Here is an 18,558-nt window from a genome sequence, read left to right as displayed (position 1 = left end):
GAAATTGTATCCTTTTTTACAAGTGATCCCCTCCCAGAGAGTCTGCTGGGAAACATGGCGGGGTTCATAAAGGAAACAATCCACTCATAGTGGTGTTTTCAATTTTATGTGCCAGAAAAAAGAGACGATATTTTGCAGCAGTTAATATGGATGAACTCTAATATTGTAATAGATGGAAAGCCTTTCTTTTGGAAAAATGTGTTTGAAAGAGGAATCATTTTTGTCAATGATATTATCAATGAGAATGGTGAAATTATGAAGTATGATGAATTTAGAGCTATGTATGGTGATGCTTGCTCAAGCTTTTCATTTTATCAACTAACTGGAGTAATTGGGAAAAGATGGAAACAAATAATTAATTATGGAACTACTAAATTATTAGTTTGTAAACCTCTAATAAGAAATTCTAGTTGGCAAAAAGGAACTAAAATAAATAGAAAAATATATAATTTTTATTTAATAAAGAAATCTTTGAAGGCTGCCTCATACAACACAAATGGAAAATGGGAGGACTTTTTTGACTGCCCGTTGCCATGGGATGCCATATTCAAACTAATCTATAAAACCACTATCGATGTGCAAAATCGTTATTTTCAAATTAAAATTATTTATAACTTCTTACCCACAGGGAAAATGTTAAAATTATGGAATATGACAGAGTCAGATGATTGCCGATTTTGTTGTCAGGAGCCTGAATCCACCCTGCATTTGTTTTGGTATTGTCATATTGTGTCTTTGTTTTGGGTGGAAGCTGAAAAAATGTGTTTAAGGATTGGTTTGTTTATGAAGCTTAATGTGGTTTCTGTTATTTTAGGAGAGTTCATTGACAATCATGATTTAGTTAATTTAATTATAGTACTCTGTAAAATGTTTATTTTTAAGGCCAAAAACAGATATTCACTTAGTATTACTTTCTTTAAAACATTTATTCAGTATTTTCTAACTTTAGAAAGTTACATGGTTGAAAACGATAATGATGCCAAAAAACATAAAAAAAAGATGAGAAGTCCTCAAAGGCTTATTTTGAAAGTATAATTATGTTTATAGATTATATGATATCTGTTGTTGTGTTCCCTAATTTGAGTGACCTGGACATAATCTGGACTGTACATAAATGCTTATTTTGAAAATTTAATTTTGTTTATAAATTATATGCAATCTGTTGTGTTCCCTAATTTTTTTCTGTGTACATGAATGAAGGTGTGTGTTGCTGAGTCCGACTTGGACATTATCTGGACTGGGCCTGGTTTAAAAAAACCCTTTAAACAAATCTAATTTCATTGACAACCTGGTCTGTTGAAGATAAGGCCCTTTTTTAAAAAATAAAATAAAATAAGATAAATAAATAAAAAACATTTTCTTGGATAAAAAAGAAAGTAAAACAATATAAAAATAATTACATAAAACATAGTAATTAATGAAAATGTTAGTGGACCAGCAGCCTATACAATCATGTGTGCTTCAGGGACTGTGATGTGTTGTCTATGTTGTTGGAACCAGAATATTGGTAGCAGAAAGAAATAACCCCTTTTGTGTGAGTGGGTGTGGATGAGTGTGCATGGGGTGGGGGGGGGGGGGGGGGGGTTGTTTGGGTTGATGCACTGATTGAAAGTGTATCTTGTGTTTTTTCTATGTAGATTTAATTTAAAAAAATAAAAATAAAAAAAATAAAATTTTTTATTTTTTATTTTTTTTTACAACAGGCCCGCGGGCGACTCATCTGGTCCTTACGGGCGACCTGGTGCCCGTGGGCACCGCGTTGGTGACCCCTGCTCTACATGATTCCATTAACAATCATTACAAACCAAAGCTTATTATTGCAATCCAGGCACAATTTTTGATGCAGCATTTGTATGAATATAATTGGAGGGTGCAGGTGTACCTAATGAAGTCTTCTTAAAAGCCTTAGAGCTTTCCTTTGATGTTGCTAAGAAAACGCACTGGAAGCTTGTGACATTTAATCTCTGGTGAAATAGTAAAAAATAAATTTAAAAAAAGCCATCTCTCTGGCAGTTACCATGACGACGTTGGCCAAATGTGCCGAGCAAAGAGCGTAGACCCCGCCGGAGCCCCCCACCACTGGAGCACGCATGTCGGTGATGGACACTGTCAGTGAGCCTGCGGATAGAAAACAGAAAGATAGGCAAGTGAAGAAGAGCACATTTGACCACACTGCCCACCATATCAATACGGTGTAAAAACCTGCATTTCCTATTGTACTATATTACTAAAACAGATGTGAGAAGTGGATGTCCGGTTCAGAGAGCTGTTCAGAGGAAGAAACAAAATAGTGGACTGGAGGGTCAGATTATTCATCACGCTTCAGCACAAGTCACCTTGCTTTGGGCCTTTTTCCAAATAGTGCAGACATCTATTTCAGTTAGCAGTTACACTATGTCACGTGTGTGCAACCTCTTATTTTGTGAATCCTTGAGAGGTTGGACTACCTGTGAATAATAATTGCAGACATTTTGTGCAATTTGTCCCCATTTGAGGGACAGAAAAAAAAAAAGGCGCAATATATACTGTAATTTGGTATACCCATTCTAATAAAAACTTTTCAAAACAGGTAGCAAAAGCTTCTTTGGCTGCTGACGTAGGATGTTTAGGCACAGGCATGGCCTAAAATATCTTTTTGAAAATGAAATCTTGAAAATGTTGTCCGTTTGTGTGTTATTTACCTGTTGTGTGTTAAGTTGCTACGTGATGGTTGTAGCATTATTTCTTTGCTACTGTAAGTCAGACTCTAATGTTGAGTAATGAGTAATGAGTAAATTAATTTTGAGACCCCGGAACTAAACAAATGGTAATATTCCATGGTTGGGAATCACTTACTAGATAATCAGACCAGGGGTCAGCAACCCGTGGCTCTAGAGCCGCATGTGGCTTCAGAGATGTGTGAAAATGGAAAAAGATGAAGAAAAAAACACGTTTTGTGTTTTAATATATATTCTGTAGGAGAAAAACCCCGACACAAACCTTCCTAATTGTTAAAAATCCCACTGTTTATGTTATACATGAGTCACTGATGAGAGTATTGGCAAGCACCGTTTTGTCTTAATTTTGGCGGTCTTTGAACTCACGGTAGTTTGTTTACATGTACAACTTTCCCCGACCCTGCCACAGAAAGACGTGTTTTATGCCACTCATTCTTTGTCTCATTTTGTCCACCAGAGGTTTTACGCTGTGCATGAATGCACAAAGGTGAGCTTTGATGATTTTATTGATTTGCTGGAGTGCTTATCAGGCACATTTGGTCAATCCATGACCGCAAGCTAATCGATGCTAACATGCTATTTAGGCTAGCTGAATGTACATATTGCATTATTATGCCTCGTTTGTAGGTATATTTGAGTTCAATTAATTTCCTTTACTTATATCCTCTGTGTATTTAATTTATATTTGCATGTCTTATGACACATTATTTGTATGTAATATTGGCTGCATTTCTCATAGTTGTTTGTGTGCCATGTTGTTCCAGACCACAGCAAACATTACCCAGATTGCAAAGACTGTAATAAATCCATTGGAAGAAAACCGCCTGCAGTTTCCTTTAACTTCTATACCTTTGGCCATTCTGAGACAGTCATTTCCAGAAGTTATCTCATCCTGTGGGAAGCCTCCATTTTAGTAATGTTTTCCAATGTTGCAAACAGGGTAGAATAAAAATTAAAATACAACATTTCTGTCAACGAAGATTTGCATCAGCCTTTGATAGTAGACTAATATAGCCACTTACATAATTTCATTATAACACTTATATAAGGCTTTTAATTTTTTGCGGCTCCAGACAGATTTTTATTTTTATTTTTGGTCCAATATGGCTCTTTCAACATTTTGGGTTGCCGACCCCCGTCATAGACCAACATAATGATGCGTGTAGTTGTTGGAATCCCCATGTACAAAGTGACAGCGCACAGTGTCAAGTTGGCATTGTAAATTATGCAAATGTGGTGATAAGGAACGCCTTGAGGGGTCGATGAAAGCAAACAGTCTCGCTTTCAATGCAGTTGGAGACGCCATGTCAAATCTAAAACGCACATATTCCAGCGTGCGAGCACAAAGAGTAAACATTGTGCTAAAAAGAAAAAAAGTTGATGGGCCCGAGGCGGGCTGGTGCTGATGCTGGAAAGACGGATGGTAATCAGAGTGGCGTTCCTGAGTCATTCATCTCGACCCCCCTCGTGCCTTCCTGCACCTGTGGGGGGGCTGCTTTTGTCAGGATTTATGGGTGCATATGAAGGCTGATGCCTCAGCTACAGATTGAAGGAGATCCACGGCAGCCCATTTTTGACTGGTTCAACTAAACTACAATTTCACAGTCTAGGGCGGAATGTGTGTGTGTGTGTGTGTGTGTCAGGTGAATTGGCTCTTCTCTTCAAAGAAAAGAAGAATTTGAATTGGGGCAACTTTATCTGCATCATTTTGACTTTGTATTTTTTTTCTTTAATTTTTATTTTAGAGTTTCACATTAATGGATCTACTTTGCTTTCACACGGCGAAGCCTTGAGGTATAGTGTTCATTTTTTGTCATGCTAAACATAACAGGGTCTTTTATTATGGTAAAATGATTATGCACTTAGGTAGGAGCTTATATACGTTTAGAATACCTTCAAGACATGCATATATACATCCGTTTCTGGTTATTATCACATGGTTATCATTAATATTTATGAACCAAACATGCAGTTTTAGCTTTACTTTCCTGATATGGCTATATATATCACCAGCCAAACATTTGGAAGCTTTGTCAAAATGAGAAACTGTTGTCTGTACTTTTGACTGGTATTGTATCTAAACATGTGTCAAAATAAAAATACAGAGCTTATTTAGTTAGTCTGTGTAGTAAAACAAATTCAATAAAAAAGAACACCAAATAAAGTAAAATAAAAAAACATGATCTGTACACATATCCTGCCTGTTCAATGCTCAAAGTAAAGTATATATAAAGGAACATAAACTGATTTAAAAAAATAAATAAATAATTAAGTAAACATCTATCAAAATGCATAATTTAATATTTTATATAAAATTACTATTTAAGAAAATTTTAAAAAATACATATTTAGTTTCTGCCACTTATTAGTTCAGTGTTGAAAACAGAATAAAATAAAATAAAAGGTTGACACTAAAGAAACCATACAAAATTAGTTTTGGCTGCACAATGACAATAAACAGTATATTTACCATTTCACATGAATCATATCCTCACCACTTCCATTATGGGTGTTCCGACTGTTTATCAATTAATAAACTGTCATTTTGTTCAATCAAAACTGTTTTCAGTAGAAGTAGAAGCAGCAGAAGCATTTAAGTCTCATCTTAAAACTAATTTGTATACGCTAGCCTTTAAATAGAGCCCCGTTTTCGACCAGTTGATCTGCCGTCTCTTTTCTGCTCTGCCCCCCACTCCTGCGTGGAGAGGTTATTAGGTGACCCATACTTGCCAACCCTCCCGAATTTTCCCTGAGACTCTCGAATTTCAGTGCCTCTCCCGAAAATCTCCTGGGACAACCATTCTCCTGAATTTCTCCCGATTTCCAGCCGGACTTAAGGCACGCCTCCTCCAGGTCCGTGCGGACCTGAGTGAGGACAGCCTGTCGTCACATCCGCTTGGCCAACCAAAAAGTAACCACAGAACACTTTCTGTGGTTACTTTTTGGTTGTCCAACGGTTTACGTTGTATTGCGCACCTTGACGGCATTTACATACAATCAAAAAATAAATAAATATTCAAAACAAGTACAGAAACAGTACAAAACAGTACAAAACAGCACCAGGGGGTTTGTAAACTCAATAAAGCAACTAAAGAAGAATGCAAATATATATAGATATGTAACAAAATGTAAAGCCATAGGCTCACACAAGTTCCGTAAATAATACAAATTTGGAGCACAGCATCATTGTTTTCACAGCTGTTTGGTTGTTAGAGGTAGAGAGTGTTTTAATGTAGGGTTCTGAATCTTTTTTAAAGGCACAAAAAACAGGTCGGGTATTGAGAAACTTACATTTATGAATATAAAACTTAGCCAATAGTATAATGAGGTTGCTAAGGTAAAATTCATTTTCAATTTTTTTTCATATACTGTAAATCCAAATATCATATCTTTAAAACAAAGCACAAATTTGTCATGGGCAAGTGTGGGAGTCGGTTCTGAAGTATGAAGTAAGGAGACGTAACTTCATCACCTCGCCTGATTATTGACTCCAACCCAGAATATTACACTGCACATACCTACGCTCCTTCAAAGGCTGTGCTACTGGCTGCAAAGCATTGCACTTTCAAATACAACAATGAGTAGAGAGGAGTGTAATGTGTGTATACTGTATGTGTAAATAAATGAAGACTGAAATTCAAGTATTATTATTATTTATATATATATATATATATATATATATATATATATATATATATATATATATATATATATATATATATATATATATATATATATATAATAAAATACATATATATATATGTATATATATATACATATATATATATATATATATATATAGCTAGAATTCACTGAAAGTCAAGTATTTATTTTATTTTATAAGAAATACTTGAATTTCAGTGAATTCTAGCTATAAATATACTCCTCTCCCCTTAATCCCGCCCCTCCCACCCCAACCCCGCCCACCTCAAACCCCCCCCCAATCTCCCGAATTTGGAGGTCTCAAGGTTGGCAAGTATGAGGTGACCACAGATGAAGCGCTAGCACCGGTCGCCCAGGGGGCGACCGGTGCAATTTGATGATTTTCCTACTTGACATCCAGTGGGTGACATTTCTAAACGTGGTCTAATGATGTCACTAGATTAAAACTGGACAAATGTCAAGGGTATTAAAAGCAATTTTGGAGCAAAAGTTATTGTATTATTTAAGGTTATCGAGCGAGTTGGCGCAAGACACCTGGTGTCGGGTAGCAGGGATATCTCCAACTGTGTCTAAGCAGACGAGCCGAGGGTCTACAGGGAGTTTCAGCCGCCTTTTACTGCGCTGCTGTAGGCCCTCCCTGATACAGTATGAATATTAAACAGACCTGTCATGTGAGCTCCGCTGCTTAGCCGGGATTTAAGATTTAGGGCTCTCACACTCCTGCAGAAGCCGAGCTGGGAGGTGTACGATTAATTCCGGCGCGGAGCAGACACGCCGCATCTCATGCACACTTTATTTAGTGTCGCCATCATTTCCATCGACATCCACAAAGCCTGCAACATCCAGCGAGTAAAACCCGTCACTTTGTGCGGAAGCAAGGGTCAGCCGCACGACCAAACTACCTCAAGTCTAATCCTCAGTGCTTAGCCTTTTTGTCAAACTAAACTTGAAGCAGCCAAACGTTTTACCCTCAGCAGGCCCTCAGCTACGGGACTGCTGCACTCTATCCCAGATAAAGCGCAGACGTGTGGCGCTAAGCTGATCTGAGGCCAGACTTTGACAGAGCCTGAGGCGTCGCCCCTCAGTCGCCGTCACACAACCGAGGCGGAAATATCTGAAATGTCAAAACAATCCTCACGTTGCAGCGCACAGGTTTAAACAAAACACATGCATTCTTTTGTTGCGCCTGCCTGGAAAATACTACGTACACTTTGACGAGGAGTGACTTTGCAGGGCAATACTGCCGCCTGGTGGCGTTTGATATGTATTGCAGGTACTAAAAGAGCTCAGTTCCAATCCCCGTTCTGCGGTTATCATCACACCCTGCCTTTTAAACCAAAAGCTAATACTGCATTAGCATCCCTTAAGCCAGTGTTTTTCAACCACTGTGCTGCGGCGTGAGAGACAGTCTGGTGTGCCGCAGTTTCACCTATTTGGGTTAAAGATATTTTTTGCAAACAAGTAATTATAAACTGCAAATAATGTGCCGTTGTTGAGTGTCTGTGCTGTCTAGAGCTCGGCAGAGTAACCATGTTATACCATACCATATCAGTAGGTGGCAGCCGGTAACTAATTGCTTTGTAGATGTCGGGAACACGTCGTGTGAGATGACGATGGTTTGTCGTGATCACAATATGCAGGCAACAGCGGGAGGCAGTGCGCAGGTAAAAAGGTCTAGTGCTTAAACCAAAAATAAACAAAAGGTGAGCGCCCCTAAGAAAAGGCATTAAAGGCCTACTGAAACCCACTACTACTGACCACGCAGTCTGATAGTTTATATATCAATGATGAAATCTTAACATTGCAACACATACGGCCGGGTTAACTCATAAAGTGCAATTTTAAATTTTACGGGAAACTCCCGGTTGAAAACGTCTATGTATGATGACTTTGGCGCGTGACGTCAATGGTTGAAGCTGAAGTATTGGGACACATCGTATCCCAATACAAACAGCTCTGTTTTCATCGCAAAATTCCACAGTATTCTGGACATCTGTGTTGGTGAATCTTTTGCAATTTGTTGAATTAACAATGAAGAAAGCTGTAGATGTGATCGGTGTATTAGCGGCCGGCTGCAGCAACACAACCAGGAGGACTTTGAGTTGGATAGCAGACGCGCTATCCGACGCTAGCTGCCGCCAGCCGCCGACCGCATCGATGATCGGGTGAAGTCCTTTGTCGCGCCATCGATCGCTGGAACGCAGGTGAGCACGGGTGTTGAACAGATGAGAGCTGGCGTAGGTGGAGAGCTAATATTTTTAGCATAGCTCTGTCGAGGTTCCGTAGCTAAGTTAGCTTCAATGGCGTTGTTAGCAACAGCATTGCTAGGCTTCGCCAGGCGGTACAGCATTAACCGTGTGGTTACAGGTCCAGTGTTTGGTAGTATTGTTGATCTTCTGTCCTTCCTTCCAGTCAGGGGTTTATTTCTTTTGTTTCTATCTGCATTTAAGCACAATGCTATCACGTTAGCTCCATAGCTAAAGTGCTTCGCCGATGTATTGTCGTGGAGATAAAAGTCACTGTGAATGTCCATTTCGCGTTCTCGACTCTCATTTTCAAGAGGATACAGTATCCGAGGTGGTTTAAAATACAAATCCGTGATCCACAATAGAAAAAGCAGAAAGTGTGGAATCCAATGAGCCCTTGTACCTAAGTTACGGTCAGAGCGAAAAAAGATACGACCTGCACTGCACTGTAGTCCTTCACTCTCACTTTCCTCATCCACAAATCTTTCATCCTCGCTCAAATTAATGGGGTAATCGTCGCTTTCTCGGTCCGAATCGCTCTCGCTGCTGGTGTAAACAATGGGGAAATGTGAGGAGCCTTTCAACCTGCGACGTCACGCTACTTCCGGTACAGGCAAGGCTTTTTTATCAGTGACCAAAAGTTGCGAACTTTATCGTCGATGTTCTCTACTAAATCCTTTCAGCAAAAATATGGCAATATCGCAAAATGATCAAGTATGACACATAGAATGGATCTGCTATCCCCGTTTAAAAAAGAAAATTTCATTTCAGTAGGCCTTTAAAGCTTAGGGATGGCTATGTAGAACGAAACTAAAACGGAACAAAAAACAGAATGCTGGACGACAGAAAACACTTACAGCATGTGGAGCAGAGACAGCGTCCACAAAGTACATCCGTACATGACATGACAACAATGTCCACACAAAAAAAGATAGCAACAACTTAAATATTCTTGATTGCTAAAACAAAGCAGGTGCGGGGAATAGCGGCCAAAGGAAGACATGAAACTCCAACAGGAAGAGCCTCCAAAATAGGAGCGCAAGACAAGAACTAAAACACTACACACGGGAAAATAGCAAAAAAGTCTAATAAGTCACGGCGTGATGTGACGGGTGGTGACAGTTCACCTACTTTGAGACAAGAGCGACAGTATATTGATGCATGCTTGGTTATGGTTTAAAGTCATATCCAACAATTGCGACAACGACTTTTTATTGTCTACGGAGTTTCATTTTTTAATGATTTCTGCTGGTGGTGTGCCTCCGCGTTGTTTCAATAAAAAAATATGTGCCTTGGCTCAAAAAAGGTTGACAAACACTGCCTTAAGCTACGTACAGACTGTTTACTGCCAGCAATGTTCCTATAGGCTGTATGTATCCTTTGCAAAGGAATGCACATAAAGAGGCCGCCCCCCATTTTGGATGGCGGGCATATAACGATTAGTTAATGTCCACGCTGCTTTATTTGCGAGAGAGCCATTTATGGTGTATATATTCGCGGGGCACGAAGATGTGCTCCAGTCAGCACTCCTGCAGCCGAAAGGATGCCTCTGACGGCTAATAAAACTCCGGGAATGCCTGATCAGATTTATTTGCCCAGGAGCACCAACGAGGGGCGAGGGAGCCAGATGGAGCGAGTGGGAGAAAAGCACCAAGCTGTGGTATGGCGTGGGTGGCGAGGCGAGTATTTGTGGCCCCTAACCTGTGCACTGTATACATACTGTAGGTGCCCCACTTTATATACTGTACTCTATTACTAATCAAGCTATAACGTAAAGACCGAATTCAATCAAATTATCAATAAATCTTTTTTTGCTCGAGTCAGGCTCATATTGATAAAGGCAAAAGTAATTGTCAGTTCACACATCTGTTTATCCTTTCACATTCTCATACAGCTGATGCTTTAAGACACCTGTTTGCATTATGATTCATGTTTAGAGCTCTCAAAGTTAACACCTTACCGCATGCAAATATTCACAAAAATTTGACGCATTAATCGCAGATTAATCCCTCAATTTATTATAACTGCAGAAATGCTCCTTGACCTTAATTGTATTTGTGTCGAAATATTGGGGTCTTTCTAAAAGTCAATGCAACTTATGCAAGCAAATATTTTACTGTGATTAATTATGATTATTCAAAATTCAAACGTGTGATTAATCTAATTAAAAAAATAATTGTCTGTCAGTACTAAAAAACCCAAAACCAGTGAAGTTGGCATGTAAATCGTGGATAAAAACTGAATATAATGATTTCCTAATCCTTTTCAACCGATATTCAATTAATTAGACTGCAGTGCAAAGACAAGATACTTAACATTCGAACTGGAAAACTTTGTTCATTTTTGCAAATATTAGCTCATTTAGAATTTGACTGCAACATGTTTCAAAAAAGCTGGCACAAGTGGCAAAAAAGACTGAGAAAGTTGAGGAATGCTCATCAAACACTTATTTGGAACATCCCACAGGTGAACAGGCTAATTGGGAACAGGTGGGTGCCATGATTGGGTATAAAAGCAGCTTCCATGAAATGCTCAGCCATTCACAAACAAAGATGGGGCGAGGGTCACCACTCTGTGAACAAATGCGTGAGCAAATTGTCGAACAGTTTAAGAACAACATTTTTCAATGAGCTATTGCAAGGAATTTAGGGATTTCACCATGTACGGTCTGTAATATCATCAAAAAGTTCAGAGAATCTGTAGAAATCACTGCATGTAAGCGGCTAAGCCCATGACCTTCAATCCCTCAGGCGGTACTGCATCAAAAACCGACATCAGTGTGTAAAGGATATCTCCACATGGGCTCAGGAACACTTCAGAAAACCACTGTCAGTAACTACAGTTTGTCGCTACATCTGTAAGTGCAAGTTAAAACTCTACTATGCAAAGCGAAAGCTATTTATCAACAACACCCAGAAATTCCGCCGGCTTTGCTGGGTCCGAGCTCATCTAAGATGGACTGATGCAAAGTGGAAAAGTGTTCTGTGGTCTGACGAGTCCACATTTCAAATTGTTTTTGGAAACTGTGGACGTCGTGTCCTCCGGAACAAAGAGGAAAAGAACCATCTGGATTGTTATAGGCGCAAAGTTGAAAAGTCAGCATCTGTGATGGTATGGGGGTGTATTAGTGCCCAAGGCATGGGTAATTTACACATCTGTGAGGGGACCATTAATGCTGAAAGGTACATACAGGTTTTGGAGCAACATATGTTGCCATCCAAGCACCGTTATCATGGACGCCCCTGCTTATTTCAGCAAGACAATGCCAAGCCACGTGTTACAACAGCGTCGCTTCATAGTAAAAGAGTGCGGGTACTAGACTGGCCTGCTGTAGTCCAGACCTGTCTCCCATTGAAAATGTGTGGCGCATTATGAAGCCTAAAATACTACAACGGAGACCCCGGACTGTTGAACAACTTAAGCTCTATATCAAACAAGAATGGGAAAGAATTCCACTTCGAAAATTGGTCTCCTCAGTTCCCAAACGTTTACTGAGTGTTGTTAAAAGGAAAGGCCATGTAACACAGTGGTAAAAATGCACTTTTTTGCAATGTGTTGCTGCCATTAAATTCTACGTTAATGATTATTTGCAAAAAAATATATATATCTTAGTTCGAAATTTAAATATCTTGTCTTTGCAGTCTATTCAATTGAATATAAGTTGAAAAGGATTTGCAAATCATTGTATTCTGTTTTTATTTACGAATAACACAACGTGCCAACTTCACTGGTTTTGTAACTTTTTCCTATGATTTATACAATTTGCAAGCCTCCATAACTTCCCCATTTTATGTTTAATACTTAGTGGACAAGCAATAACAGCTGGAATCACTGTCAGGTCGCGACACCACCATGGGGCCGAAGAAAGTTGCGAGTGCCAGCGCTTTGATAAGGAAGGCGAGAAACACTATTGAAAATCAAGAAAAAACTCAAAAGCACAAAGGTGGTGTCTGTTACAACAGGATTTGGTGTAAATAATCCTAGTTAACACAGACCGCAGGGGAGACGGTTTAAAGAAGACATACAATACAGGAAGTGATCCTGGGTAGTTTACAATCCAGTATACAGCTCTAACCGTCCACTCTCTAAAGTTCTAGCTTGAAAGTGCATCTCTCCAGTTCCCTTCTCCCTCGCTGCTCATCGCCAGCAAGTCTCTAATAATAAGTAAAAGTGATGTTAAATGATCATTTATCAATTTAATTCGTCATTTATATGTCCTGTTTTCTCCACATAAAACTGTAACTATTCACTATAAAATGTGTTTTGTGTTTATATTTTTTTAGGGATGTCCTGATAAACATTTTTGGCCTCCCATCCCAACTTGATTTTTTGGCCTCAAATCCGATTTCATTTCAAGTCCTGATCCGATACTTTGACAATAGGCTATAGAACTGAAAATGATTTTGTAATAAAAACAAGAAAGAGACAAATATTGGTCTAATCATTTTAGTATTGATTATATATTGATACTCTACTGAAGTAGGTATCAATAGTATCGACATCTGGATCGATCACACTACTACACCGGCCGCTTCTTGTGTTGTCCTTCTTGTGTGTGTGTAGCATGGTTAGCCATTCCTTTTCCTCTAGTCTTTGGAAGAAACTTAGTTTATTTTCCATTTCTTAGAGTACCTTTGGAACTGTGAATAGACGGCATGTCGTCTTGACACAACATCTCTAACCTTTTTTGGGTGTCTGGAACGGTGTGTCAAAGTCAATTACAATTATCTATGGCCCCCGGGATGATATTTGATTAGTATTAGAACCGGCCCGCAGGCTGCTGCTGTTTTGCACGCACCAATACACCATCAGTGTTGGCGCTCGGAATATTCCAAATGAGGTCCCAGAGACCCCATCAAGTCATAAAAATGGGGTCCCACAGTAAATTGTTGGGGTCGCACTTTTTTGTAACCGTTTTGAAAACAAATAATAAATGTATGCATTATCCTGTTATATCTCACATTCTATATTGTGTTTTGAAAAAAGGTTGTCATGAACGTTACTTAACTCATTAAAAAAAAAGAAAACACATTTTTATGCCTGTGTAAATGTATTCAGTTATAAACATTCATTCACTTTCTTCTTTCCTTCATGGATCTAAACTTTAAACTAACCGCTGCTGGTATTTTTTTCTATATTTTTTGGTAATATTTTCAGAATGTGTTTGTTCTATTTTTGGCCAAAGTAAGACAAAGAAAACAATCTGAAGTTGTCTTTATTTTTTAGTTTGAATGCCATGATTTTAATAGTCTGTGCAGATTTCCCTCCATGCGGCCCCTGAGCTCAAATAAATTGGACAACCCCGATGTACATTATTACAGTATATGTAACAGCTGCAGAAAAAAAAAAAAAAAGGGCAGCATAAAATAGAGTGTAGATCCAGCAGAAAATGGACATTATAAACAAAGAGAGGTAGCTAACAGAAGAAACTTGAGACTTCCCACGGGCCGTATTTTGGGGACCCCTGATCTATTCCATAATTTAATTCCACATACTGATATGCTGAAGGTTTTAAGTGTTGTATTGGACATGCATACAAATGTAGTACTTAACTTTATGTAAAAGCTTCCAAATTCTGGTGAGAACATGTATTTTTCTTACTGTAGTAATGACCTTTAACATGTCTTAGTAAAGTCCCATGACTATGTGTGAAAACAGTTGGTACTGGATTAATGATGTCTTCACTAAAGCTGTTGGAGACGGTGGGTTTGTATATAATGAGGAGGAGACGGACGACCTCATGTGTGGTAGTTGATATTGTCATTACATAGAAGCCAATTTTAGATGTGTTTGATCCCGCACTAATTGACTGATGTTGTTCGGTTATAGTGTGGAAGCGCGCCGAGGCCTCCGTGAGACTTCTGTAGCGTCGCTCTGATGTTGCGATGTAGTCTACCCTGCTTTGCCTCACACGTCTTTCAACGACTGCAGGTCTTTAGGTTCCTCCTTGCCAGTGTGTCACGCCACCACATCCACTATTTATGCAAATTGATGGCAGTTTGCAAAGACGTGCATGCAGGATAAATATGAAATATGATCATATCTACCGGCAGGAAATAGACAGGCTTGTTGCTCGGCAGACAGCGACCCTCATTTAGTTTTCACAAATGATGACAGGGAGGCGTTTACTGTCTGGAGCTGTAGTGCAGATAATGAACGATTCCAAACAAAAGGGCTTCAGGTGTTCGAGTACATTCTTGTTCGTCATGCCAGCTTCTTGCTTGGCTATTATTGATAACGTGCAAGACGATCAAGGTCAGGCTGCTGCTTGCCATTTTGTGACCAAAACGTTACTGAAGCTCCACCCACTCCAAAGCAGGCAGGGTGACCTTGGCACTATGCAGAGGCGGCCGCCGTAATTATGATAATTCCTAACTCGCCCTCCCCCGCTATACACGCTCACCCCTTCTTGGGCGACACCGAGCTCCTCTGTGAACTTACAACAGTCCATAAAAATAAAGATGAAATATTTCTACTCTGACTAGAGGTCAGTATAATAATCAGTTCGTCGAGTGGGTGGTTCATTAATTGTGTTTTGAAGTAATGAGGCAAAATGGAGTGCATTACTTGTCAGGAACCAGCAGAGGCGCTTTTGATTCAACGAGTTTGTGAAACAACACACAATGGCAGCTATGTCAACTTTCCTTATTATTTATCTATCTAAAACTAAAAAAATCAACCAATCCATTTTCCATGTAGTCAGAAGGAATTTAGTCAAATATCCATCCTATCCTAACTGTAACAATCTGTAACTGTTTGCCTTTTTCTTTTTCTTTTCCTATAACTTTTTTAAATAGAATATTTCAAAACTTTTTTTGACTGAGACTTAAACTTAGACAGACTTTATTGATTTCACACAGTAGCTCAGTTTCAAAGGATGGAAAGGATAATGCAGGTATTAGGTAGACTAAAAAGTACCATAGTAGCAATATAAAATATAACATATATGTAATATTTACATATTATATATACAGTATATAATATATACTGATATATTATATTTTTATATAGTATATACAATATATAACAAATCCCAATTACCATGTACAATATTACAGTATATGTAACAGCTGCAGCAACAACAACAAAAAGGCAGCATAAAATGTAGAAAATAGACATTATAAACAAAGAGAGGTAGCTAACATAGAAGCGATCAGGTAATAGTCAGATATCATAAATTGCTGTATGGCGAGTGGCGAGTGCACGCCATACAGCTGTATGGAGTGCAGAGTTTTCTGGTCCATACCCAAATAAATTGTGGAATTAATGTTTTATTTGTATTTTTTTCCACAAAATTGCTAAGATTGTATTTATCAATCAATCAATGTTTATTTATATAGCCCTAAATCACAAGTGTCTCAAAGGGCTGCACAAGCCACAACGACATCCTCGGTACGGAGCCCACATAAGGGCAAGGAAATTTGTCGCACATTTCCAAAAAAATATGCTAATTTAGGAACTTTTATCTTGAAGGTAGAAAAGCGCTATACAAGTATAACCCATATACTGTATATACAGTCGTGGTCAAAAGTTTACATACACTTGTAAAGAACATAATGTCATGGCTGTCTTGAGTTTCCAATATTTTCTACAACTCTTATTTTTTGTGATAGAGTGATTGGAGCACATACTTGTTGGTCACAAAAAACATTCATGAAGTTTGGTTCTTTTATGAATTTATTATGGGTATACAGAAAATGTGAGCAAATCTGCTGGGTCAAAAGTATACATACAGCAATGTTAATATTTGGTTACATGTCCCTTGGCAAGTTTCACTGCAATAAGGCGCTTTTGGTAGCCATCCACAAGCTTCTGGTTGAATTTTTAAAGCACTCCTCTTGACAAAATTGGTGTAGTTCAGCTAAATGTGTTGGTTTTCTGACATGGACTTGATTCTTCAGCATTGTCCACACGTTTAAGTCAGGACTTTGGGAAGGCCATTCTAAAACCTTTAATCTAGCCTGATTTAGCCATTCCTTTACCAATTTTTACGTGTGTTTGGGGTCATTGTCCTGTTGGAACACCCAACTGCTCACAAGACCCAACCTCCGGGCTGATGATTTTAGGTTGTCCTCAAGAATTTGGAGGTAATCCTCCTTTTTCATTGTCCCATTTACTCTCTGTAAAGCACCAGTTCCATTGGCAGCAAAACAGGCCCAAAGCATAATACTACCACCACCATGCTTGACGGTAGGTTTGGTGTTCCTGGGATTAAAGGACTTACCTTTGCTCCTCCAAACATATTGCTGGGTATTGTGGCCAAACAGCTCAATTTTTGTTTCATCTGACATCACATGGACAAAGATAAGAGCTTCTGGAAGAAAGTTATGTGGTCAGATGAAACAAAAATTGAGCTGTTTGGCCCCAATACCTATGATACATATTCAGATGAAAATTCAAATAGAGGAATTTTATTTGGTGATTTTTTTTTACAATATATAAATATTCTAAATATGGTAAACACAATGTTTTTTAATACAATTTTATTGTATATATTTTATTTATGACCCATAAGCAGACAAATGTGTTATACCACAAAACATATATCTTTGTGTAATATACATTTTTGGATTTTCTGGCGTAAATCCTGATGAATATTTTATTTACAGAATTGATTTTATATTTATTTCGGGTGATTTATTTTAGATATTCGTACTCACATAAATGTGTGATCTGAGGAATATATTTACACTCCTTATAGTTACGGTCAGCATGCATTGGGGTGAGGTGGGGTAGTAAACCAGCAGATGGGTTGCTTAGGGATTTACTACATGAAAAAATTAGACTGACAGGATTGGGATTATTGGTGGAGGTCTGCACACCAATCAGTGCTATTTTTATTCTCTGCATGTAGGAGTATTGGATCTCCTTAAAATATTTTACGTATTTTTTATGAATGCACTTCTCTAAGGGACAAGACACAGAATACTTGATGGCCTACTTTGTGTGTATGCATGTGTGTGTGTGTGTGTGTGTGTCTGTGTGTGCGCGCGCGTGGGCAAAGCAGAGACATGGTGTGTTTACTGTAGCATGTGATGTTAGTAAAACAGGGGATTGTCTCCTCTCCCTCAGGCCTCAAGCTTGGCTCTGTTTACACTGAAGGTTGTGATTCTATTTGGATCCATCGTTTCTTGTCCTCCAATGTTCTTTTTTGGGGGACTTGACTGCACCGGTGTAGACTTTTTGACAAGATTCTTTCTTCAAAAAGATAATAATGCTTAGTGTTCAGTGACCTTGTCATATATAAAATAGAACATACCCAGCAGGCACAAGACATTGATATAACATTGATTATATGGTCTTGTTTTTGTTTTTTTAATAGTTGTATTTGTAAATTGAGACAACATTGATGTCCAACGTTGGATCAACGTTGTTGGTTGGGAAATGATCAAATTGCAAATGTCAAATCAACGCCACAACCTGACATTGAATAACCGTTCTCAAAAAGCATGTTGTTTCAACGTTGTATTTGTGTTGCAAAATTTAGGTTGGAAAATGAACAAAATTCAAAGGTCAAATCAACGTCATGACCCAAACATTGATTAAACGTTGTCAAAAAAAAAAGCATGTTGTTCCAACGTTAGGTTTGAGTTGCTCAACGTCAGGACCTAATTCAACAAGTTCTCAACGTTGTTTTAATGTCTTGTGCCTGCTGGGTACATTTAGAAATAATATAGGACATATTTCCTACTTCTGTATAACATGTTTTATTCTACAAATGGCCATTTGTCGTGAGTATGATGATTCATTGTGGTGACAGTTTTACTCTTCACCCTCTTTCTAAGAAAAATATCGTTAATGGAGCCGCTCCATGTCTGACAGCGCCATTAGAGTCGGGATGAGGCGTCGAAAATGGATGCGGCTGTATTTAATGACATTTACAAGCACAGGCTTTTAAATGAATTGTAAAAGTAGACAAGAGGCCATGAACA

The 18,558-nt window shown here is 38.6% G+C and overlaps 1 protein-coding gene across 4 annotated transcripts in view; it reads right to left on the bottom strand.

Moving 5' to 3' along the window:
• Positions 1-18,558, bottom strand: part of rhbdl1 (rhomboid, veinlet-like 1 (Drosophila)) — a 99,216-nt gene that overhangs the window by 13,131 nt on the left and 67,527 nt on the right. For all 4 annotated transcript variants that reach the window (XM_062054890.1, XM_062054892.1, XM_062054891.1 and 1 more), the window contains one exon: positions 2,018-2,118. In XM_062054890.1, coding sequence (XP_061910874.1) covers positions 2,018-2,118 — 101 coding nt within the window. The remainder of the gene's footprint in view (positions 1-2,017; positions 2,119-18,558) is intronic.

The sequence above is a fragment of the Entelurus aequoreus genome, linkage group LG08 (genome assembly GCF_033978785.1).
Source record: "Entelurus aequoreus isolate RoL-2023_Sb linkage group LG08, RoL_Eaeq_v1.1, whole genome shotgun sequence".
In the NCBI taxonomy this organism is placed as follows: domain Eukaryota; kingdom Metazoa; phylum Chordata; class Actinopteri; order Syngnathiformes; family Syngnathidae; genus Entelurus; species Entelurus aequoreus.
Note: the sequence above shows the minus strand (reverse complement) of the source record. Positions and strands in the feature narration are given on the sequence as shown.